Consider the following 25,096-nt stretch of genomic DNA (forward strand, 5'->3'; position numbering starts at 1 on the left):
GCAGGCCCCTTACCCCTCTGGACAGAACGCCGCACCGACTACGCTGGTGTACCCGCAGGCCCCTCAGACGATGAGCACCCAGCCTCAGACGCGCTCGCCGGTAAGGGAGCCCTTATTTTGCCTGCGTGTTGTGCTGCAGCTGTCCAGCTGTCCAGCAAAGCCATTGCGTTGCACTTTCTAATCTTTTTGCGAGTAGCTTCCCTGAGAAAAAGGCACCCGAAGGACTTCCCCTCTGCTTCCAGGTGGCACAAGTGACGTAGTGTTGAAGCCCTCTGGGGCTCTCAGAGATGAGGAGTCAGATCCTTTTTTGAGTTGCCTGCCTGCTCTCCAGAAGCCTGTAAATGCCTACTCCTGGGCACTTCTGTCATTGCCTACGGTACTGGTGCCCTGCTGCCAGAGGGGGCCCTGAGCCCGGCTTCAATCTCTTGTGTTGATCCATACTACCTTGCATCATAAGTTTGAGTGATACAACCTGTGCCTTTCAAGGGTGTGTCTTCTGGTGGTGACTGTTGTGTGGTAGATGCATGGACACCCCCTCCCTTTGTGTCTTTACCTTTTACTGCCCCCTTCTTTAAAGGGCTTGTAGCGAGTGGGGAAGGAGAAACTTGTTTCCTGCGGCCAATGCAATTCTGGGCTCCTGTGCTCACAGCCCTGCTGGTTCCAGCTGCACACTCTTGTTTTTTGTCTAGAAAAGGACCCTCCAGCTCATTCCCTCCTCACTCAGCCCCAGTAGTTGGCCACAATCCTGCTCTATGACAAACTGGTATTGAGCAGCAGAAGGGACACCCTTCCATCCCCAGCCACCCTTACTGTAGTAGGGCATGTTCCTCCCTGTTACGATGCGCAAAAAGCAAGAGCTGAAACATTCATGGCTGAAACGAGAGGGGAGAGTCTGACTCGAGAGCCGTGTCTCTAAACCAGTTTTCTTGACAGCCCAGCAGAGCAGTGCCAGTACATTGCCCAGACAACTGGAAGCGGAGGAAGGTTTTGGAACAGAGTCCGGTTTACAGGTCCTTGGCGGGAAGAGGCTGGATAAAATACTGCATTGTAAGCAATATAACAAACTGTACTCCCTTCTTGCAGGCAGTCGTGCCCCCGCGGCACCCCTTTCAGTTCTGTTGCTTTTTTTGGTTTCATTTTTTGACCACATTGTTGACTGATCTACAGAAAAGCACTGATCCGATCTCTGCTTTAAGCCGCTGTGTCTTGCGGGCTGCCGCATTCAGCGACAGTTTGGAAGGGGCCAAGGCTGTCGACGGTGGTGGCAGGAAGAAATTGAGGCAGGGTGCCCCCTCCTTAAAAAAACCCCACAACAGCCACAACCCAATAACCCTGTTACAAATTTTTCAGGTGGTCTGAGTGATCAGGTACCTGAGATTTACTTTTCTAGCCCTTGTGGGGGATTTGCATTTGATTGGATTAGTCACTCGAGGGAAATTGGCAAGAACTCCTCAAAACAGGAACTTTCCCCAATTTTGGCAGAAACCTTAAGACAGAAGAAGCTACCTATAACGTCAGCCATTTTTCTGTGGTCATGAACAATCCCCCCTCTAAAATATTACCCTGCGTGCAGTCTTCTGCCATCGTCACGTTTTGTGATCATTACCACCCCATGACTAAAAATTGCTCACATAACATTTCATTTCCCTCACTCACCTCTCCTCCTCCCCTCGCAAGTCCAAAACAAATGCAAAATGGGCTAGGCTGAGCAGCTCTTGCATTTTGTTCTGGGCTTGGTTTCCATTGGTTTATTCTCCCCGTCCCCCCTTTGTGGCCCTGAAGGGAGGCTTGGGGGAGGGTGAACGAGGGAGAGCGAGAGAGAGAGAAAGAGAGACAGCCCCCCACCCACTATGGCACCAGAGCCCCAGCTGAGGGAGCTGGTGGGCCCTGGAGTTGTTTTTGTGCTGGCAAATGAAGGGACCCTAGTTCTTCTTCCCATAGCTGCCCTTCAGCTTACTCCAATCTATTTCTGCATTCAAGGGCCATTGGCAATTGCACAGCCTCTGCCTGGAAACGGCTACCTTTGCCATTCAGGTAGCTTGGTGTCATTCCCAGGCAAGTTTTCTGTTACAGCAGGGCCAGTGCCTCACACTCTGCATGCTAATTCCAGTTGGGAAGACTTTAAAAACTTTTCAGTGAATTTCTAAATTGCAACAGGTTTTTGTTTCTTTTTAAAGCAATTTGGCCATCGTAGCGAAAATGCTGAAGTGGGGAAGAGAAGAGCTATAGTGGGAGGTTTTGTTTTCAAATGGCCACAGCCAGTGTGCCCACAACACAGCTTTAACCCATGGCGGGAGAGGGGGCCCCCTGCCAAATATGCACAGAAGGAATTGGAAGCAAGACCAGCATCTGGCAGGCAAAAATTGTAACTCCAGGCAAAGGGAAAAAGGAAACCTATTTTTAATCTGAGCCAGCAGTGACTACAGTTTGTTCTGTTGCTTACAGTTACTTAATAGAGAGAGGGGCAGAGAGAGAGAGGCAGAGAGAAAGAATTCTGTCCGCAGGAATTATGCAGCCAATAGCCAATGGTGACAAGTGCAAAATAGACTAGGGTCTTTCTTTTTTCCTCCCACTAACGTTGAAGTTTTATTTATTTTTCATATAACATGTTTACTGGGCCGTTGGTTTTCACATAATTTTATTAAGTTGCAACTATCTGGCTCTGATTTCTGAGCTGTTTAGAAGTGATACTTCCTGTGGAACAGTGATAAGACAGGTACTTTTGCTTTTGGACAGATGAACACCAGTTTTTTTGGTCTGTTACTGGTGTGCATTTGCTGATTTTCTGGGAATATAGACTTTCTATCCCTCAACCTATTTAACCAGAAGTAGACATGCTTAATGCTTTATGCTTCTCTAGTCAGATATTTACCATCCTACTTTGCTTGTGCCCCCACTTTTCACACTAGAGGCAGAGCAAATTTTGAACCATATTTCTGTGCCAAATTTAATATAAGAACTAGCAGCCAATTCTTGCTCTCAATTTGTGTGTTTCTCAACAGCTAGAGGATCAGTAAGAATGGCAGAGTTGAGCAAACGGGCCAGAAACTGTCCGTTCAGCTGTGTTAAAGTGTTTGGGAAGTTTCAAGAAGCACATTGAGGTTTTGAGAAAAAAATGACATTTATCTGTTAGGCGTTTTGATGGAAAACAAGTGATCTCTTTCTGCCTGAAATAGACGCTGCAGCCTGTTCTGTAGGTTTGTATGCTAGTGAGAGACTGTCTGCCGTTTCTGTTTCTGAATATTATATTTGGTGTGGAAAGTAGGTTATTTAAGTTTATCACAGTAAACTTTGGCACTTAGGAAAGCTGGTTTCTGCTGAGAAAGAGCTTGAACTCTCCAGATGTTTCCGCAAGGTAGTGGCAGTTGATCTGAAGGCTCTGGTAGTTTCCTTGATTTCTGATGACACTCTCTCTGCTTGTTGGTTGTTGTTGTGAACTCATTTGCAGTCTCCTCTTTTGCTTTATTGTTCATAGCAGATTTTCTGTTAATGTTCGGGGGGGGGGGGAATAGTGAGTGTGGCTTTTCTCATGTGTGTTGTGGGAGAGGATAGGGGAGAAATATTGAGTTGATTCTACAGCATTGCAGGTCTATCCGTCCCCACATGCTCAGCTGCACTGAATATGCCGCAGGATTTTGCTTGCTTTCCGTTAAAAAAGGAAGGAGAGCCCAGTGAAGTTTTTAGAGGTTTCTACAGCTGCACTTAGAAAGCTTCATATATGCCAAGATATCAGCATCCCTAGGTGAGGCTGACTTGTCTTTCAAGTTGTGGCTGTGCCACAGACAGGGCTCTCCATCCTGCACTCAGCTTTGATGCGCATCAGCAAGGGCTGGCCTGCCTTGCTTTTTTAAAAAAATAACTTAGTGTTTGGTTTTTCAGCAAACCCTTCTCCCCCTGCCCTCCTTCAACTATGTTAGTGTTAGGGTGTCTTTTGGCTATCTAACAACTTTGGCAGGCACCTCCACCACCCACATTTTGAGCAGTGCATTCACCTGGCAGCAGAGTTTTACCTTCTGGGTTTTTGGTACCTGTCTGTCACTGTCCTGCAGCACAGCTTTGACCGTGAGAGAGTGTGTGTATTTGTGTTGGGTTTTTTGTTTGATTTCCCCTTGTGGGTTTCTTTTGCATACAGTGTGACCGTTTTTGCCTTTTGTTGTGGTGTTTCTGACTCTCTGTGCCTTTCCTTTTTGTGTTTTTGTTTCTCCTGCTTCTCCTCAGTTTGCAGCGGGGCCTCGACCTGCCCATCATCATCAGGTACAGTACCCTCCTTGCCCCTCTTCACTATGCCTCCCCTTTGCTGCCAACTGGTTGGGAGGAAAATGTGCGGGGGGGTGTTACTTGGCTGGCCCTCCACTAATTCCGCAGGCCATGTCCTGCACCTTGCTTTCTTAGAACCCCCCCCCTTTCTAAAGAGCCCCCTAACCCCATGGCACAGTCAAGCTTCAGCTTCTAACGGTTACTAATTCTGTTGCATCAATTAACAACCCCACTAACTGTGCTCCCTGGCTTTTGCTGCTGCCACAAAGCTTTCTGATGGCTGTTGGTCTGGGATCTTTGATGTTTGCTTGGTCAGGGGTGTGCGTGCGTGTGTGTGTGCTTAGTTTGGTTATCTAGTTCTCTTGGGCACCAGGGGAAATGGGGTCAGAATCCAAAAGACTTGCCTGGAGCAATTGCCACATTACAATACTCCCAAGTACTTTCCATTCTGAGGATGGCAACATTCCACCTGAAATAAAAACACTATGAACGTCTACCGCAGTCAGGAGACTGCTTGATTTTCTTTACCAAATAGAGCCATGCTAAGTTGGAAACACGAGAAATATCTTGAATAGTGAAATCGGATTCTGGGTTCAGGGGTTTTTCTCTGGTCTTGTGGGGCTGGCCCAGCCCACCTTCCATGCCCCCTTCAAGGCAGCATCTAGGGGAGGTGTTCAGCATCTGAGGTTGACTGCTGTGGATGGACCTATGAGTCCGCCACATTTCTACAATCCATCCTTGGTCAGAAACAACTCATGAGAAGGGGGTTGCACTGTTGTTTCATCTGAGCCGAAGCATACTGGAGTGGTGAAAGTGTAGGTCTGTGTAGCCCATCACACAAGTCACATCATAGGAGGGGGGTTCCTCCCCGTGTAACCTTAAATCATCAGGGAACAAGTTAATTATGATGTGCTCATCTTCTCTCTCCCCGCCCCCCCCCCAAACAGACAGCCTGAGTTACTCTTGTGGCTGCTACTTGCTGTGTGGAGGGGTGTGGCTTTTAGAGGTACTGTTTCTGGTTAAAATGTTGTGGTTTCTTCAGTTCTACATGCTGGAGATGCCAGATCCCATATTTTCTGTGGCTGTTAAAAGGGTCCATATCAGTGGGGGGCAGGGGAGTACTGGGCTTCCTGGCTGGTGCTGTAGATTTTCAAATATCCTTTTACCATCTTCAGTGCTGGACGCGGTTACAGTTAGGTTAGCTTAGCTTTAGAGACGGCTTTGAAAAGTGTTGTAACTTGCCGTAACCCTTTATGGTGTCCCATTGATTAGAAACCCAACTCAAAATAATCAAGGGTTAGCTTGGAACCAGAGTTCAGCTTAACTTCACATGTTACCAAATGGCTCAAAGCAAATGGGTGATGAGGAGGCAACTGGATTGATGGAGAGTTGTGGAGAGCTTCTTGGTTGTCAGGTGCAACTTGAGGTTCCTTCCCTCCCTCCTGCTGCCATTGAAAATGACAGGAACTCTGATAGTCTAATGCAGAGCACTCTCACAGGCATCATTTCCTGCAGTTATTGTGTCATAAGATGTTCAGGTCAGTGTGACTCATGTGCTCGCGCCATTAACTGGCAGCTCCTCCGGCCCAGCTGCTGTGACGCTTGATGAGGCTCATTGAACTTGCCAACTGCTATTTGAAGACCGAGGGGGCTGTGGGCACGTCTTCCTCCAGGAGGAGCGCTATTCCTGGGGCCCTTCTTGCTTCTGCGCTCATTCAATTAGCGCAAAGTGTTTGCACAAAGATGTGCAACACAAAGCTGTTGGAAGCAACTGTGAACTCCCCTGTGGGGAGGAGCAGCAAACCTTGTCAAGGAAAGGAGGGAGGGTGTGAAAACACTCTGCTTACCAGGAACTGAGGTTTGCCTTAGAGTGGGAGGGGTTTCTCCTTGGCAGCCTTTGACTCCTGCCTCATTAGGGAATCACATTTTCTATTTAAGAAAATTTCTATTTTAGTTCCCGCTGGGCAGATGCTGTGAATTCTGTCAGGCCTCTTAGTTTCGGGACTGCTGAGCAAGGATTCTTGTGCCAGGCTTGGTCCCTTCTACACACTTCTGGTGTGGTACACAAGTGGAACAATCCCTGCCCTCCCCGATTGGCTCTGTCACCTTCCAAAGGGCAGGGTTTCTTCTGAGCTCTTCAAGCTCCCATTTCCACTTACTTTCTTTTTTCCTCTCTTTCTCTCTCCCACCCCCTTTCCTTAGATAGTATCTGAGGGTCCCAAGATACCATGTTAGAGAATAAAGCAGTAGCAGGGGAGTAACCTTCCCACCACCCAGCCAAGATGTTGTCCTCAAACTGCAGCTAGGTGCCTTGATCCAGTTCCACCCCTCTTCTGATGCTGGAAGAAAATGAGCTATTTGTTCACACACTCACTCTGTACTCCATTCAGGCCAACAAGAAGTGTGACTAGTGGTCAAGGGCACATTCCAGAAAGGCTAAAACATTTGGGGTTCAAAGCAAGGGCTAGTGATTGGTGCTGCCTAGAGTCCTGAGGCCCACCAGATCGAGAAGCCTGGAGAGCTGTGTTCAGGCCCTGGGTCTGAGGCCCCCTATCTCTTCCCTAATGGAAGCAGTTTTGCTCATCCTCTCATTCGGAGGCTGCTCTGTCAGGCAGCTGAAACTGTTGGGCTTGGGAAGTTTGGTGTGTCTGGGCATCCCACTGATGACCACCATCACAAAGCCTGCGTCTTAACAGCACCAGCCATGAGGGCCAGGGACAAGCCAGTGGGCCTGCTGCATAGGGTTGGCCTTGACTCTTTGTGTTCCTGATTTAGCACAAAGTGCTCCTCCAGTGGGATTTGGAACAGGGGCTGGTATTTTGAACTGTTTGACAGAACGATTATAAAACAGAGAAAAGAACACCAATTCATCTCTGACTCTCTGCTGCAGCCATGGCCTCCATCATCTTCTCTGGAACCCTGAATTTCTTCACTAGTCTGTTAGTATTGCAAGTTGCAGGAGTTGGGATCTGGGAGGGGAGTAGCAGCTGCAGGAGTCTTGCATGTTCCCCTTCCAGACCCTTTTCTGGTGCTGTTTTCAGAGCAGCATTTTGGGATTTCTTTCCAGCTCTTGAAGCTGGTCAGGTACTTCGCTGTGTTTGCTTGATCATTAAAGAGACTTTGGCTAGTTGAGTCCCTGAGCGGCTGCTGGACCTGGTCTGCTCTCTAAACAGGAAACAAAATGCAAAGCTCCAAAGCATCACTTTTCCTTCTCTCCGCCCCACAGGCTGTCTCAGCAGGTCGAAAGTGGTTCTTTTGAGGGGTGGCCCAGACAATCTCCGAATTCCTTACGATCCCATCTGTGCCAGTTTTACATGCCTGGAGAGCTTTCCAGCTGATGTATTGTGCAGCCTTGAGATTTCTCTGTAAGCAAGGCTGCTTTCCAAGGAGAGAGAACTGAGGCAGGCTTGTCCGAGGCCAGCCGGTACATCCCTGGTGGCTGTGGTTTGACTTGACCCTGAGCTCAACCCCCTTGCACTGCTTAGAGCAGGACAAAATTTGTCAGTGGCCTGCTGTGTGTCCTGGTTTCTGTGCAGAAGATTGAAAGAGGAGGCCTCATGGCCATCTAAACCTGGAGTTGCCAGCCAGCAAGGCTGCTCTTGATAGCCAGCATAGCTGTCCGTCCCCCGCATCCCAGGGGTTGTCTTCTGCATCTCTCCTCCTCCCTATCCACCCTGGAGGTGGCTCTCTTCAGACAGGTGGCTCATTCTGTCCTCTGCAGACAACCTGTGGCTGTGAGGCAGGGAGCCTTCCCTTCCCTTCCCTTCCCTTCCTGCTTGACCACTAAACTTGGGGCTGGTTTCTCTCATCTTTTTTTGAGACCATCAAGAGGATTTTAGCAGGGTTCTGATGATCATTGGGCTGTTTCTGTTGGAGAGGAGAAGGGACCCCCAGGAAAGGGTAGTTGTCGATAGGGCAACTTTTCCTAGCCATTTTCTTTCCACTGAAGCTTTAGTCCCTTGTTGTGTTTTGAGGAAAGCTAATGTCAGTGAAACAAATACTAATTTTAGAAAGCCCTAGACTGTTGCATGATGGTAACTCGGGCCATGGAGGAGTCCTCGATGCCTACTGGAGGGGCTAGGCAGTAGGAGGGCCTTAGGTTGCATGCTGGAACCCCACCCACCCCTCCTGTTGTTGACCTGTCAGCTGTTCCATTGGCTTTCTTTCTATTTCCTGCTGCTTTCTTGCTTCGTTGTTGAAGGGAGGATTCAGACCCATCCAGGTAACTTTCACTACTGGTTCTGCATGGCCTCACTGCCTCTCGATCACATGCGCCATTAGCGGCCAGGTGTCTTAGTGCCTGACGCATCATTTCGCACATTGAATGTTGAGCGTTGGGAGATGTCGTCGTCACACGTCCCTAGTCCTCTGGTTGACATTTGTATGGTCAGAGAAGTTAAGTTTAGATCCAGGAAGGGGTTGCCGTCTACTTAGATCATGCCCGGAGTGATGAAGAAGCTTCCCCAGTTTCAGGCAGGTCAGGGAAGGTAAGTGTGTGGTTGGCCTAGGACTGAACGCCAGTGCAGGTGTCAGGTTCCTCTTGGCAACCCCTTTAGAGAAGTGGCCTTATACAGTCCATCTCCAAATGACACCCATCACCATTCCTGCCCTGCCCCCTCACTTCCAGGGCAGGACTCGTTAGATGCAAAGACTATCCTGGTCTGACTCATCACTTTTCCCCGCCCACCTGCGTTGCACGTGGGGCAAGTGGGCTTCCGAGGCAGAAGACCCTTGGCCAGAGAGGGCCAGCTAGTTGTTGATCAGGTGCATGGCGAAAGCACCATGAGTGCGGCGCACTGCTCTTCCAGGAGATGGCCGGCTAAAATATGGGGCTCCTTGCTTCCCTCCTCCAGTTTTTCCAGAGGCCTCAAATCCAGCCTCCCAGAGCAACGATCCAGAATAGCAGCCCTTCCATCCGTCCTGGTGCACAGACGCCAACCGCTGTCTATCAGACCAATCAGCACATCATGATGGTGAACCACCTTCCCATGCCGTATCCAATGCCTCAGGGCCCCCAGTACTGTATACCACAGGTAAGGTCACAGCACCCTTAAAATGATACAGTTGACTTGCATCTTAACCTGCACAATCGCAGCTTCACAGGCTTGGCACCCAGCCAGCTAACAGGGCACAAATTAAACCTACGCAAGGTGAAGAACTCATTAAGTCTGTGTGAGAGCTTCCCAGTCCCTGGTAAGCAAGTGAGAGAGCTTAAAAGCTCTCTGCCTTGCATGGGGAGGGCAAGACCCACACAATGCACTGGCATTTCAGCAAGGTAGCGATGCTCATGCCAGGGTGTTTCCAGGGTTGTTTTGACTATAAGCAATTTTGGTTTTATGTGACATCCCCAGAAAGGAACCGCGGCGCAAGTTGCGAGTTGACTGTAAAGTTTTGCCATTAATGGCAGGTAGGGCAAGTCAGGGAGGGAGGCATGTAAGTGCTCCTGTTCTTTAATTCGGCTGGTGGTGACAATGTATCTGCAGCTGCCTGCAGGTTGTGTTCAATGTCAGCCCTCCTGTGACTTAGCTGGGTGCAAGTTAAATCCACAGCACAGGTGTGCTTCCGTTTCCCTCCTTCCCCTGAGTTTTCAGTCCTTGGGTGGAAAAGGGGAATCGGGGCAGGTCTGGGAGGAATCTCCGGCACTTGGTATGCAGGCACCTGCCTTACCCAGGCCATTGGCCCACCTAGCTCAGTATTGTCTACACTGACTGGCAGCAATGGCCCCTGAGGTTTCAGGAGAAGGGGTCTTTTCCCAGCCCTATGTGAAGATGCTGCCAGGGATCAAACCTGGGGGCCTTCTGCATGCCAAGCAGGGGCTCTGCCATGTTGCTGAGACCCTTCCCCTGGAATTTTGGAATCTTCAATATATTTGTTTTATTTATTTATTGCTTTTTTAGCTCCCAGCATTCCTCAAAGGTGTTCAGAGCAGCATCGCATGGGACTGTATCCAGCTAAGTTTTACTCAGAGTAGACCCATCAAAATGAACACACCTAGGTTAACCAAGTCTGTTGATTCCAATGGATCTCCTCTGAGCAGGCCTACTGTTTGATACAACCCATGATGTTCAGTCTCCCCCTTTTTAAGTCTTCACAACAACCCTGTGAGGTAGGTGGCTGCACCCTTTGTATTGCCCTCCACTGCTGCATCTTTTCCCTCTTTGCTGTGCCTGGTGTGGGAAGAGAGGCCAGTAAGTAGTCTGGAATTGTATTGATTGTGGACTTAGTCCCTGCTGCCAAGGGACCAGCAGGTCAGGAAGTGGGCGACAAACTGCCCAGCACTTGCCATGAGGCCAAGAGTTGGCATTTGCAGGGCCGAGTGGGGAACTGCATTAATGGCATCATTAATAAGTTAGCAGGATAGCTTTTCCTGCTCATAAAGCGCCTTGCGCCATTTTCTGAGCCTCTTGTGCCATTTCTGTTTCAGTATCGTCATAGCGGCCCTCCGTATGTGGGCCCCCCACAACAATATCCCGTTCAGCCGCCAGGGCCTGGACCATTTTACCCAGGACCGGGACCCGGAGAATTCCCCAACGCCTATGGTAAGAAGAGGTTTCCTTTGAAGGGAGATGGGTAGCAGAGCAAGGGCCATTTGATATGGTCCTTTCACCCTGTAGACTGACCTTTATGCAAACCAGGCTTCCTGTGTTCGTATTCCACACCTTCAGCACTGTAGCATTCCCATTTTGGCTTCTCTGTGTTAAAATGAATATACAGTAGGCCTGCAGGTTACATTCCAGGGGTTCACATGCAAATGCAAAATCATGCAAAGCCAGGAAAAACCCCAGAATCACCCCCGTTTAACTGTCCCTGTCTTACTAGGCTCTGGGAAGGTCATGCGAGGCCTCTGGAAGAGGCGGGGGAGCTTCTGTGAGATCTTGCTGGAGTCTCACACAGTCTTCCAGAGCTGTTGCGTAGCCTTCCCAGAGCCTTCACCTTGCTTATCAAGATCTGGGAAGGTTGCACGAGATCTTGTATGACCCCTTATGGCTGCCTGCCCCCTCCAGTTTGTTTATTTTCCTGCCATCTGCACAAAGCTGCAGTTGTGCAAATAAATCACATGTAAGTTGCAGGTCTAAATTGTGACTTGAGTAGATTTTCCTCTTTAATTTTGATGAATGAATTCTGCCACTTTGGCTGCATTGCCTTATTGGTGCGCTCTGGTCATCCTGGGGCAGAGGGGGCAGGAAGAGAGTTAGGCAAGGACAACCAAAGCACTTAACTGCTGGAGAGCTTGCTTGGAGATCTTCGTTTGGCACCTGAGGTCAGAGCCAGCGTTGCCATCAGAAGGCGTAAAATGGTGTTTTAAAAAAAGAGGTATGGGAGTGGATTGGGGGCTGAAAATCTCTGGAAGCTGGAGTCTGCCCAGCTTTCTTGTGAAATTGGGGCATGTTCACCACTTTGCTTAGAACCTTTTGCAAACAGGAGACTCTGGGGTCTTTACTTTCTTAGGAGTAGAGGGTGCACTTTGCTTTATTGGCTCTGGCAGCAATTTTATGTGTGTGTGGGCGCGCGTGCGTGTGTGTGCATGCATGCAGAGGTTGAGGAGGTGGCTTTGTTCCTCCAGGAAAGAAACTGAGCCTGTCATGTCATTGGCCCATTCCTATGGAACTCTTTGCCACTGGAGATTCAGCGGGCGCCTTCTGTGCCAACTTTTAAATGCCTACTGAAAACTCTTCTGTTTCACTAGGCCTGTGCAGGCAGTTAAGAGTACATCCTTCCACAGTGGTCTAATAATGCTTGTTTTTATTTTTTTTTTATGGTTTTACTGTATGGCTTTTCATTGTAGTAAGCTGCTGTGATATACACACACACATATGCAAGCCTGGGGGGGGGGCACTCCCAAGCAGAGGGAGCAAGTGGCCCCTCATTTCCCTGACCTTGAAAGAGGAAAACTAGGAGTCACACTTTGAGGTAGCTCGTCCTGGGTGAAGGGACGTGGCTTTGAGCGCTTTGCCACAGGCAGGCAGCCAAAGGAGTGAGCCTAAGATTCTCCTTGTCCCCCTTTACCCACCGCAGGGGCACCTTTCTACCCAACTCCCCCGGTGTATCAGTCCACACCCATCATAGTGCCTACGCAGCAGCAGCAGCCAATCCCACCAGCCAAGCGGGAGAAGAAAACGGTAAGAGAGCTCTGCAGCTGAATGCTGAGCCCTGTGGGTTGAAGGGAGAAGCTGGAAACTGGGGAGGTTGACACTCCCCTCACCATGGGAGGAGTCTCTCTCACAGGTGTTCTGTTTAAAGCCTTTGTTGTTATTTATTCACCTTCCTCCTATGTGTTTTAAGGTGATATATGCAATATAATCAAAACAGTTTAAAATAGCAGCAAACAAATGGGAAAACCCTAAAAAGAAACACCCATTGTGGAGACCTCAGCCATTTAGAAAGCTTTTCGGAACAAAAATACCTCTTGGCAACACCTTAGTGGGCGTTATAACGGGGGTACCTTTGGGGGTGGGGGTGTAACATTATAAAAGGGGCACCTCTTGGGGTGGGGTTTCCTTCCACCATGTGCTGCTGTGGCCCTTGGTGCGGCCCTCTGAACCGTGAGTTGCGAGTGTCATGCTCCCCTCACAGCATGAGGCTGGACCCCCAGCCAAGCCACTTTTTGGGGGAGGTGATTTGAGTGGGTGCTTCGTTCCATCCTTTCCAGATCCGCATCCGAGATCCCAACCAAGGGGGCAAAGACATAACGGAAGAGATCATGTCTGGTGGAGGAAGCCGCAACCCCACACCTCCCACGGTCAGGCCCTCATCCACGCCCACCCCACCCCAGGTAACTGCGTGGGGACGGACACATGGTGGTAGGAGGCTGGCACTCATTCTCTGCTGTAGCCTCCTTGCGCAGCGTCTGTATCCCGGTGGCGCTTCTTGCCCTCACCCTCTCCTGCTCATCAGCTGCAAGGCAAAGCCAGTCGTCCTTGGAAAACTTCTTGCCAGAGATGAGCCAGCTTCTGAGGGCAAGGAAAGTTGGAGAAGGACCTTGGCTGCTTCAGGCGGGAGGGTCTCCAGGACTTGGGTTGTGGAACATGCCCCAATTGTAGCTCCTCTCGGTTTATTGTGATTCAACACTTCGTTTTCTTTAACAAAGTGCTTTGAAAGGCTTTCAGTTGAATTGTGGCAACCTTTAAATAGTTGGGTAGGGGAGAGGCATGCTTTCCCCCAAAATTCCATGGCATGGGGGGTGTCCAGATAACTGGTTGTGCCTTCTCCCTTCTCGCTGCTGTGAATAGTAATTTGTCTTTCTCCTCCTGCTGCTTTTCTCCCTCCCTCCCCATGCGCTTTTTTTTTTATGACCGTATATCTTATTTCTTCCTTTTCTTGATTTTTTTCCCTTTCCAACCCAACTGGGTTTTCTGCCCCTCTTGCTCGCTTGTGTTCCATGTTGCTAGTTTTTATGTTCGCATGCTCATTATCACCCTTTTTTGTACTTCAAATCCCAGCAGCTGCCCAGCCAGGTCCCCGAGCACAGCCCTGTGGCGTTCGGGGCCATGGAGAGCTCTCACCTCGCTGCCAGCACTCCCATCGCTGTGACAAGCGACCTGAAGCAAGGTGGGTGGACGGATCTCTTTGTCCCAGTTTTGAGAGGTGCTCTCCCTCTCTCTGTGAGGAGCCTCGAGAGCTGGTGAATCTGTGAGCCTGAACACTGAATCATTTCTGACCTTGTGGAAAGCGCCACCTTTCAGCTTCCCATCTGCAAGTTGGTGGTGATGATAACATTGACCCACCTTGCTGGTTTCTGTAGCGCTTTCACAAGCAGCCTGTTGGGCAAAAACACATGAAGTTAACAAGTTTTCTGAATTTTGGCCAAGGCAGACTAGGGGGGAAATGTGTCATGAATGACCTATCACCGATAGGAGCACAACATCTGGAAGGCACCAGGTTGGCAAAGGCAGTCTCAAGCTAGTGCTTAAATGAGCTGTAAATTCTTTGTGACAAGGAAGCCCCTTCTTTGGCACCCTAGAGCCATCAGTTACCCCCCGCAGCTTGACTGCTGGCCCGTTGGGCAGCTCCTTTCACACTTGCTCCCCACTGAATGCTCAATAGAACCAAGTGCTTCTTTGCTGCCAACACCTCCGCAGGGGTGGTTGACGTAGGTGGCTGCAGCAGCGAGCAGTCGTGGTCACAGTTCTGACCAGTTCTGTTGTGACCCAGCACAGCCACTCTGAACCTGGAAGGAGGGCAGCAACTGCCAGGTTGGAGTGGCTGCCCAGTTGCTGCTCTGCTGAGTGCTTAGAGGGACCCAGCTGCACTCCTTAGGGTTCTCCATTGAGGAGGGAGGCAGGTGTAGCTGAGGTTGTTGGTATTCTGTGGGGTGGCTGATGGAGAAGACATTGGGGGAATGATACATTTTAGGGCCATTGTTGGCAGGGTTCTGAGTCACTGCAGCTGCTATGACTCTCTTGGCCAAGTAGGAAGGAGTCTGGTTGGGGGGGGGGATGTTTGTAGGGCTGCCTGGGCTGACAGGCATTCATAGTTGTTGCTCTTAATTTAATAATGATGGTGTTAATTTAATATTCGTTTCGCTGTTTATAATTATGCATGGGTGGGCTGTCGCTTGTTCTCTTTCTGGTTGTTATAAAAACATCGCAACAGTAAATGCTCTTTAAATACACGTCTTTACTTCTGTTTTTGCAATATAACTTAGAATATATCTAAGAGCCTTGTTGAGACTTGATGTATCCATGAAACAGTCTGTGCTTGTAGATGTCAAGATTAGAAATTAAACCTGGTCTTTGAACACCTTGCACATTTCTTGAGTTCCCCCAGCTGTACAATGGGGCTTTGGGTTGTAACTCCTGCTTCTGGGATATGCAGGGTCACCTTAGGGTAAGACTCTGGGCAGGGGGTGGAGCAGGTAACGGTGACTGGGCAATTTTTAGTCTTTATTTCTTAAATACATAACCCATCTGGTGCCCCAGGCAGTTAACATTGGATAATAATAATAATGGCAATAAACAAGGCAGGTAAAATCACTTCTATAGAATTAATTAAATACCACTGGCACTAGAATAAATTTAAACAATTTATAGGTACTGGGGTCAAACACCTGTCAGGATAAAAATGCACAGGTGCATCTCACATTACGTCGGGGTTATGATCCTGGCTGTCACGTGCAAAGGCAAAAGCATGTAAAACTAGAACAGCCTCTGGAATGGTCCTGCAAGACCATCCCTACCTGTCCAAAAGCAGTGCTGAGCAGGCCTTGCCCCTGCCCCTCCATGTAAGACACCTCATCATTCTCACCAAGCTGTATAAAGGTCTTGCAAGGGTGCTCATGAGATCTTGGACAAGGCTTCCAGGGTTTTTTTTCTTGCTCTTCTGGCCCTTTTTATTTTTTAAAAAATTCAGTGATCCATGTAAGGTATGATCAAGAAAGTGAAATCAGCCTAAGGTGCGATCTACCTGTATTTTCTTGGTGGCAGAAGGGATTATATAGACTCCCCTTGATATGGGAGCGCTAGACATTGGGAGCAGACGCTGAAGGGGCTCCCCAATTAGGAGCCCACCAAATGTCCTTTGGGTGTTCACAGGACAGAAAGAAGAGCCCCTCTGGAAAATCTTGACGTCCAGACCTCATGTGAGAGACTGTAGTTACTGGGAGTGAGCCACATTCTGCTTTATGTCTGGCCAAAGGCAAAAAATAAAAAATGAAGATGTTGCATTCAGTCAGTTCATGATAGCTGATCTGAAAGTCAGAGGCTGGCTGCAAAAGCTTTGAGAAAATGGCAGCCAGAAGATTTCTCAGCCTTGCCACTCCCACAAAACTAGTCCTCTTCTTTCCTAGTGGTGCTTCAGTGCCCTTGAACCAATCCCCTCAGTTGCTGCCATTGTCTTTGGTGACCCTATAGCAGAGGTGGCCTTCCAGTGTTCAGTCCCTTATTTACTGACTTGTGCAAGACAGTTGGGTTTCAGATATTAGTGGCAAAACCTTTTTTGTAAATAGCGACTGGCCCTCTTGACTGTGAGTTTAGAAAGGCGCCAAGAGTCCAAAGGGGGAAGTTCAGTTGGTCCCTTGACAGTAGTGACAGGAGACACCAGGCTCAGCCTAGCTTGTGGGGGTTGGGGGCGATGCATGCGCTCCACTCGTTGCATTGGCTGCTGAATTGGGCTTGCATCCCAAGATTCCCATTGTACATCTTGCATCTCCACCCCTCATGCACATAACAAGACTCTTTAGGGTAAAAAACGAATGCTGTGGGGCGGAGGGAGCTCCAACATAGTTCTCAGGACTTGAGACATTGTCTTTTGATTTATCATGTAAATACACATCCATGTTGTTAATCAGCGTCTTCGAAGCAACCTTGGCAAAGAAATCCACAAAAGGGCCCGTAGTTCACTTTTTTCACAGCTACACTGCTTGCGCATGGGAGCCCTTTGTGGCTCCAAAAAGTCCCCTCCTCTGTGAGGAGGTGGTTCTTAGTGCCAAGGCAAGTGGCCCTTGAAGCCAAACTGCCCTATTAGGAACCACCAAAGAGAACAGCTAGGGTTTGGGGGCTCAGACTCCTTTTGTATTGCAGAATGGGTGGCAAGCAAACTTGACAGAAAAGAGCAGCACATTGCTTGCTTAATCCCCATTTCTTCCTTCAGTAACCTCTGGGCTGAGAATTGAGGACTCTGGGCAGGGAGGTGCGTGGGGGTTTCTGCAGTTCCTCTTGGAAAGTGGGAGTGCGTAGATAATTGATGCAAATTCATTCTGATCTGACGAGTTAAATGGCCCTTTCTAACTCTTCCATTTTTTCCCCCCAGAAGAGAAGCCTAAAGCAGATCCAGTATTAAAATCTCCTTCCCCTGCCCTCAGACCAGAGCCTAGTGGAGAGAGGAAAGATCAAATGGGCCTGACAGCAGAGACCCCGACCACCTCCTCCTCCGAGACCTCAACAGAGCTTCCTCTCACGGCTTTGCCCTCCCCTGCGGTGGTCATTGCTGCCGCCGCCACTCCTCTGCCTCCTAAATCAACGTTTGCACCAGACTCAGAGGATGGATGTGAACTTGCTTCCTCGAAACAGGAAGCCGCACCTCTTCACAGTGCTGCGCCCTGCATGGAAGTGCCCGTCTGCCCCCCAACAGATGACGCCAGCGCGGATATAGGCAGGGAGCCCCCTAGAATAGTCCCCAACGACCTCCAAGTGACTGCTAGTACTAATCTAATTACTGAACTGAACGGAGTTAGTGAAAGGGTCACAGTGACTGATGGCATCTTGGAACCAGATCAACCAGAGGCAGCTGGACCCTTGGCTGTGGATCTGGAGAGCCCAGAGGCACCTCTGGACGAGGCAGAAAGTGTGCCACTTCCAGCTTCCGTCGCTCTTCCTGCTGTTCCGTCTCTGCCTCCATCTCCTCCTCCCAGCCCTCCTCCCGTTTCTGCCGCTGCTACCGTTAGAGCGACGAGCCCTCTTCCTCCGCCACCATCTGCTTCTCCTCTCCCACTACCTGGTGCCCTCCCTGCTCTTCAGGGAGATTTAGAAGGAGAGGAGGCCACAAGAACTACCCTTGGCGAAGACACCCAGGAAAATCTGGAGAAAGAAGAGGTGGAGGTAGACGGACAACCGGAGGACAATGCAGACTCTCAGGGCTTGAATTCAAAGAAGGGCCCCGGAGCAGGTGAGTATCCTCACAGGGGGCCACAATGGTCTCTCCCAACTCCTTAAAAGTCTGTGGTACAGTTTATTCAGAGCCTGGACAGCTTTGCGGGGTTGCGGGGGGGAGGTTGGCTGCACAGGGGAAATAGGATCAGTTGCCTCAACTCCCATGTGTGAGTGTGTGCTTTCTCCTGTTCGGTTGCAACTTGGAAAAGGATCTAGAGATGTGTATTTCAGAGGGCAGCTAAGTAGGCCCAGAGGAGGCCGGATGGGTGGGAAATTTGCCCAGTTCCTTAGATTTTTTTCAAATCCTGAAGGGGAGACAGGGACTGATGGGGACAGGGTAGGCTTGTTTCCTTCTCCACAATGAACAGGCCTTCTATGGTGTGATGAGCAAAAGCGAGAAACGGCCTGTGAAAGTGGTTTGTTTTTATGCTTCCTGCTTTATCTAGCAGAAAGCATGCAGAACAACCATTTAGGGAGAGCTGCATTGGTGGGTGGGTGGCAGACTTGGGATGGTTCAAATGCTTGGCATTTTGCTGCTTCTCTCTCTCATAAAAAAATAATTCACAAAACCCACCTTCTTTTGTGGCTCGGAATCACTTCCCATGTTATTCATTATTAAGTTATTTTTATCCTACATCTTTAGGATTGGGCTTTTTACCTTTGCACTGTTCCCTTTCCTTTTGCATAAAAAGAAACCCAAGCAGTCCCCAGAGTTGCTCCCAAATGATTTGTGAGATTACTTGCCAACACCTCTTTAATGTTAGAAGTTTCACTGTGTCTCTGAGAAATATGTATGGTATTTGAATTGCATTTCTTATCAAAGAGATCATCGCCCCAGTTTGAGGTAGTTTTCTTTTAATTTTCTCTAGTTGCACAGCTTTGCCAAAATAATTTCTCTTTTTCTTCCTTCTCCCCCCCCCCATAGAAGCCAATTATGGGATGTTGGTGGCTTGTGAGGATTTGAGGAAAGTCAGCCAGCAGCAGCAGCATATGGGGTGTGGGGTTTAGATGGGAACTAGGAAAAGCCCCTCTTTTTTTCTTGTGTCAGTGTAGCACCTGCTTCTTCCTGCTTCTCACCAATATTTTGTGTGAGTTGGAAGCTGCCTCTCCAGGGTGCTTGGGTGCCTTAGAAGGTGTGCTTGGATTGTTGTCCTTTCAGACTTGGGCCCTTCACAAGCACGTCTCTCAAACACTCTCTTGAACTGGGGAAGATCGCAAAGCTTTCCCTCTCATCTGTGTTGCAGCTCCCTGTGTGGGCATGCACTGAAGTGGTGGAAAGTAGGGAAGCCAGCTTCTGTAGTGCTGCAAAGGACTTGGTTTGGCAGTGGAGCCTCCTTGCCAGCAGAGATGCTGACAGCACCAGGACATGACTTGGGGGTCTCAGTCTCTGAAATGGCTCTTTGCACCCAACTGCCATTGTCTGAAGTCTGATGCCATTCCTTCCTCCTCTGCAAACATGGGGGCTGCTGCCACCACAGACGGAAGTAGATGGTAGCTCCTCCCCCCTCTCACCCAGTGCCATGGGGTGCCTCATGTGGGCATGGCCTGGACTTGCACACACCCCTCCCAGGGTTCCTCCTGAGCCTTGCCTGACAGGGCAGTATGTCATAGTCTTCTGCCATCGCATTATGACATGGCAACAGGGCTATGCTCCGGTCAAGCCTTAAGTTTGTGCTTAAGACAGTTCACCACTAGCATTTCTAAGCAGTGGCGTTTGTCTTCTGGGCATCTCCCTAGGTGGGAGGAAGCACTGGGTTCATTACTGAACTCTGCAGTTAACTTGAAGGGGGCTCTGGGGGGAGTGGGGAGAGAGAAATCACTTAAGAGGGCATTATGGCCATCAATTGTTAAAAAGAGAAGCATCTGGGAATGTTTTAATAACCGTGACTCCAGGCATATGAATGGCTGTTCTGCAGTTCTAATGACTTCTACTTAGGCTGGCTCTGAATTGCTAAAGTCCAGAATATCTTGGGTTGGTCTGTCAGGTGCAGCTGAGAAGCATCCTGTGTTGCTTTATCAGTCCTCATTGCCTTTATTTACGGGCGTGCAAAGAAGCCGCCGCACAAGGAGGCTCCTCTCCGCTATCCTCTGTTTCTTTCAAGCTTAAATATTGCAATTAGAAGGAAGGAGGGAGGTTTAGGGTAATTAACCCTATTACAATTTAATGCACCGGGGGGGTGGGTAACTTTTGCTTTGTGGCTTGTTTTGAGGAGTAGGTGAAAAGTTGCCTGTTGCACAGTTATGCAGGCCATTTGTGTGTCCACCAGTAACTAGTTTCTGTAGGAAGTCCTGACCATTTCTGAACTGGGGGAAGTGAGTTTGAGCCCATTGTGGCTGCAGCAGGGCAGGATGTGGGGAGCACATTTTGCACCAGCCTCCAGAGGTAGTAGGTGGTGAGCTCTTTGTAGATAGTTTTTTTTTTTCTACTGAGATGGGCCTGACTGATTTCACCAGCTGAAATGCTGCACTCATTCCTAGAAGGATAAGACCACCAATAGGACACAGTGGCTATGTGCTTCCTTCCAGCTCAGAGGCCACTTGCTTCTGAATACCAGTGGGTAGAACAGGCCACCAAAAATCTCTGTGGTTTTCTGCGAGTAGACCAGGAACCCCCATGCATTTCAGTCAGTAGAACTGGCTTCTGAGAATCCCCATCCTCACTAAATAGCAATCGCTGGGGAAGAACAGCAGGACTGAGGGTTAAGTTCTTTTCCTTGGGTCAAAGCTGGCCAGGCTCTTTGTCCCCTCGTGCTTTGTCACAGCTCTCTGGGTCCACCGTCTCTTCCAAGCTGATGCTGTTAACAAGCTGCTAACCCTTTGGCACATTTTAAGGTGCTCAGACCTATTTCTGCTCTTGTTGCCAACAGAAACAATATTAAGCAAAGAAGAATCTGCACTCATGGTTCTCCAAAGCCACCTCTGTATATAGGCCCTGTTGGCTTTTGCCCTCTGGTGTTGGAGGTGTAGAACTGCACTGTGGCTGTGTTTTGACTTGGTGTGGGTGTGCATGAGAGAAAGAGATAATTGGGATGGGGGAATCTGCTCTTCCAGGTTGGAAGCACAATGAATCATCTTTTCAAGGGGCATTTAAAATTACACTGCAAGAATCAGTTGCTCTCAGTGTTTCATTTACAAAGTCTCAGCCAAGAGTCATACAAGAGGACTTACATAGGCAGCTTTGTGTCCCCACTGCACCCCACAGCTGCCTATTGCTGTGTCTTGCCTTGGACCAAGGAAGCGGCAACAGAGCCAGGGCCAGGGCCACTCTTCCGTAAATTGTCAGGAAGTCAGAGAAACTTCAGTGAGGGGCAGAAGTGTCACCTCTTGGTTAATTTGCATCTCTAGAATCTCTTGAATTGTTTTCCTAATGTCAGCTGTCAATGTGACCCCTTTCCCCTTGTCTTCGGGTTGTTTCTGTGAGGCTGAGGCAAGTTTCTCCCCTCCCCATAGTTTTAAGTTTACTGGAAAAAGGGAGCCCGTGCTCAAGGCTGTTCTGTTCCAAGCAGGCTCCGGATTTGACAAATAACCTGTCCAACTTTATCTTGTAGCCCAAACAGCTGCAACTGCACCAAAGATGTGGAACAAACCAAAAGAGCGGAGCCAGGCCGCCGAGGAGGGGGTGGAGGCCGAACCCGAGGTAAGACGGGCAGGAGGGCGGAGAGGTGGGGTGCTCAGGAGCCATCGTGCTGCCAAGTTTCAAGGGATTCTCTGGCCCTAGAGGTGAACCTACTAAGCCAGGGAGCCCCAGAAGTTTGCCTAGTTTCTGATTTTGAGTGACTGCCCTTGTAGAGAGGGATAAGTTGAGGAAAATGTTAAGAGTGCTACAACCTTCATCAGACTCCTCTCCAGACTCCCATTAGCCAGCTAGGACTGGCAGTCCAGGAAATCCAGAGGGCACCAGGTTGGCAGAGGCCGCAGTATTGTTTGCTAGTGGAGCTTTTAATCAGTTCTGATGGGGAAGTGTTGATTTGGTGGAGGGGGTGTCAATTGAAAAACAAAATCATTTTTAAAAAATCATTTGGACTGTTCTGGACGCTTTACAGCAACAGAGCAGCGTCAGTACTTTGGAAACTATTCCAAAATGATAGAAACTGGAGAATGCCTGGTGTTGTGTTTTTTTTTAAAAAAATCCATAATCTCTGTTTGGCCAGTATTTCCCTTTTTCAGACTGAGAGCCTTTCTCCCTCATGGGCAGCCTTCCAGGGGCCAGTGGAGGGCAGGGCCAGGGGCATAAAAAAGAAGGCAGGGCAGTAGATGCAACTCCCACCCTTTGTACAGTCATGCAGGATTCTACACGCCACTCTATCTAGGCAAGTGAGAAGTATTCTCACGGCTCCAACCAGGTGTGCAGCAGCAGAGCTAAGGAAAGGGGCATTTCCTTGGAAGAGTTCCAAGGACCAGTGAGAGGAGTCTGGAGGGCCACATGCGACTTCCAGTCCTTAGATTAGAGGCAGTGGAGCTTTGTCTATTGAGTGCTTGGCAGAGAGTAGGGCGCTGATTTGGGGCTTGCTTGTTGTTTCAGCCTAAAGCAGAAGTGGAACCTGGAGGTGACAGGATACTTGAATCTGAACAAGAGGCAATGAGCCAGAAGACTTGCCCTAGGAGGGACTCCCACTCTGACCTTAAGGTAGCGAAAGCTGCGGAGGAGAATGGTGAGCAGGAAGGGGAGCCCATTCGCAACGGCGCTGAGAACATCTCCGAGGGGGAAGGAGGTGAGGGGAATTCAGGCTGCGCAGAGAGTCCCAGTGAAACCCCGGCCTGCCAGTATAAGCCAGGTAAGTCCCAGTCACCCTCTGCTCATCTTACCCTAGAAGTTGGGGTATCCTCAGCAGTGTTGCCTTTCCGTGGCATGGGCTGTTACTCCTCTGCCTCTTTGGGGGAAACAGCATTTCTCTTAGCAAAGGGGTAAGAGAAAGCAATGGGAAAGGGGCCCTAGTTACCTGCTTTGCATGCAGAAGCCCCCAGCTTCAGCCCTCGGCAGCATCTCCAGGGCAAGGAGAACTGCTGCCAGTCAGTGTAGATGTTACTGAGCTAGATCAACAGAGTAAGGCAGCTTGCTTTGTTCCTGTGTAACCAGGAAAATGTTGCGCAAGCTGACAGAGAGGGGGGGGGAGCCTTCCTAGGAGAGGGCTTGGTGTGGTGTAAGATGCAGCTTCTGGACTAAGAGGGTGATTCTTTGACTCAAATCTCCAGGCCACCTCCGGAGTTTAAGGGCTGCTTCATGCAGTTGGCAGGCATGCCTTATTTCTTGTACACATGAGCCAGAAATGGACAGTTGGCTATGACTTGCCAGTATTTTGAAAGAAGTAGCTGGCTGCAGGTGGAATAAGCCCCTTGTGAGGTGGCTTCTGGAGAAGAAGGCATCACTCCATGTCAATGCTTTTCCTGCCTGGAAACCTGCCTTTGCTGCTTGGTTCCCCGAGATTCTGACTGTGAATCTGTGTGGATTCAGCAGGGCACGTGGTGGAGCCCACGCTGGCACCTCCAGGGCCCTAGCTGGCAGCCGTCACTGCACTTACGCCTCCCGACTCCCTTCCAGGCCTTTTAATTTTTCATGTGGTGCCAGAGCTCTCGTTTCCAGGATGTCAAACTTGTGGCTCCAGATGTTTGCCTCCCTTTAAAGAGCACTTCATTGGTGGTTAATTCCTGAAAATGACCCTTTGAAAGACTGAAACATATAAATTCCTTATAGAATATCTGCTGGGCCTAGACTACCGTCTTCTCTACAAATCTCTGCTGCATTGCCCCTCTGTGTGATAAAAGTGACCCCCTGTAGCTCTTTGGGCAACCTACGCTCCCTGAGCCTCCAGGTGCATCTGCACAGAGCAGAGTGCACAACTGTCCCTCTGCTGCATGTTCTGCTGCTGCTTGTACTGTGCTTCTTTAGAACAAAGCTACAAAACCTGTGGACGGCTGTTCTGGTGCTGTCCTGCTCCTGCTTCTTCCCCTTCAGCATCAAACCCTTCTTTTTTTCCTTCTGTGCAAAGAGATGCGGGGTGGGGGGGTGTCCCTCAGTCAAGAAAGGGCTCAAGCAAGGCTCCATGTGACCAAATGGATGCAAAGCCAGACCTCCACAATCAGAGTGCAACATTCTTTTTCCATGGAGCCATGCATTCATTCCCTCGACCATTTCGTGACTTCCCCACAAAATGGGGACAGGGTGAGGCAAAGGAGAAAGACCCCCATGTCCACAATTCTAATTGGAGCAAGGGGGCCTTGGTGGGGAAACATGGCGCAATGAATTGCCCCATCCTGAGGCTGGTGGTGTCATTACAGAGCAGTGGAAGCCCCAGGACTCCGAAGGGAAGAAGCAGTACGACCGGGAGTTCCTCTTAGACTTCCAGTTCATGCCTGCCTGCATCCAGAAGCCGGAGGGGCTGCCGCCCATCAGTGATGTGGTCCTTGACAAGGTATGGGGCTAGTGTGTAGGCAGAGGAAGCGAGTTTGTGGTGGCGGCTGAAGGTCGAGAGAAAGGCATGCCTAGTGTTTTAAACTGAGAACTTGGATTTTGCAACATTTTGAAGACCTGGTCCGATTTAATAAGGCACAAGAGGAGATGCTGCCACTGGACTGGGTTTAAAACTAGATGATATGTATGCATCTTCCCCAAAACATTCTTCTAGCCTCAGGAAGCAGAAAACCCCCAGTTCCCTTCCCCTGAGCTGCCTCTCTGTCAACAGACATGAAGAAGCTTTGCTTTCTGGTGGTGGGGTAGTTAGATGGCCTTGAACTGCCATGCCTCAGTTTGCTCAGCTTTAGCAGGCACCCCCCTCAGAGGTAAAGTTATAAGGGAAGTGGATCTTGATGGGCAGGATGAGTCATTGGCTGTGCATTTTGTTTTCAGCTGTAGCTCTTGAGGCTACTTGGGAGTATCTACCAAATGCTGCTGTCTGTGCAGACGGTTGCTGCATGGCTACCCGTAACTTTACATTTTTCTACTAATACAGATCAATCAGCCAAAACTGCCTCTTCGAACTTTGGATCCTCGGATATTGGCACGGGGTCCAGATTTCACACCAGCATTTGCTGATTTCGGAAGACAAATCCCTGGAGGGCGGGGCACACCTGTAAGTGTCAGAGTTACATCCACAGTTAGAAATGACCTTTTGCCTTTTCCCTCCAGAATCTGGAGCAGCTCCCAGTTTGGGAGCTCTTCTGCAGTCACGTTTTCTCAGTTTTCTCTCTTTCCTTCCTCCTCTTCCCTTTTCCTCCTCCCTCCGCTGGTCTATGCCTTTCCTCATTCTGTCTTCCTT

The 25,096-nt window shown here is 49.5% G+C and overlaps 2 protein-coding genes across 51 annotated transcripts in view; one reads left to right on the forward strand and one right to left on the reverse strand.

The window, feature by feature from the left end:
• FAM131C (family with sequence similarity 131 member C) overlaps nucleotides 1-25,096 on the reverse strand; it is a 569,848-nt gene that overhangs the window by 189,477 nt on the left and 355,275 nt on the right. The window lies entirely within an intron of this gene.
• Nucleotides 1-25,096, forward strand: part of EIF4G3 (eukaryotic translation initiation factor 4 gamma 3) — a 74,853-nt gene that overhangs the window by 33,488 nt on the left and 16,269 nt on the right. For 16 of the 50 annotated variants that reach the window (XM_083629175.1, XM_083629185.1, XM_083629182.1 and 13 more), the window contains 12 exons: nucleotides 5-100; nucleotides 4,219-4,254; nucleotides 9,111-9,290; nucleotides 10,682-10,796; nucleotides 12,274-12,377; nucleotides 12,908-13,030; nucleotides 13,698-13,806; nucleotides 17,005-17,859; nucleotides 21,392-21,480; nucleotides 22,366-22,618; nucleotides 24,120-24,253; nucleotides 24,791-24,910. In XM_083629175.1, coding sequence (XP_083485301.1) covers nucleotides 5-100; nucleotides 4,219-4,254; nucleotides 9,111-9,290; nucleotides 10,682-10,796; nucleotides 12,274-12,377; nucleotides 12,908-13,030; nucleotides 13,698-13,806; nucleotides 17,005-17,859; nucleotides 21,392-21,480; nucleotides 22,366-22,618; nucleotides 24,120-24,253; nucleotides 24,791-24,910 — 2,214 coding nt within the window. Of the gene's footprint in view, nucleotides 1-4; nucleotides 101-933; nucleotides 1,048-4,218; nucleotides 4,255-8,458; nucleotides 8,480-9,110; nucleotides 9,291-10,681; nucleotides 10,797-12,273; nucleotides 12,378-12,907; nucleotides 13,031-13,697; nucleotides 13,807-17,004; nucleotides 17,860-21,391; nucleotides 21,481-22,365; nucleotides 22,619-24,119; nucleotides 24,254-24,790; nucleotides 24,911-25,096 lie in introns of all 50 variants that reach the window. The other 34 variants (XM_083629176.1, XM_083629186.1, XM_083629183.1 and 31 more) reach the window with 8 other exon arrangements.

The sequence above is a fragment of the Podarcis filfolensis genome (genome assembly GCF_964270895.1).
Source record: "Podarcis filfolensis genome assembly, chromosome: 8".
In the NCBI taxonomy this organism is placed as follows: Eukaryota; Metazoa; Chordata; class Lepidosauria; order Squamata; family Lacertidae; genus Podarcis; species Podarcis filfolensis.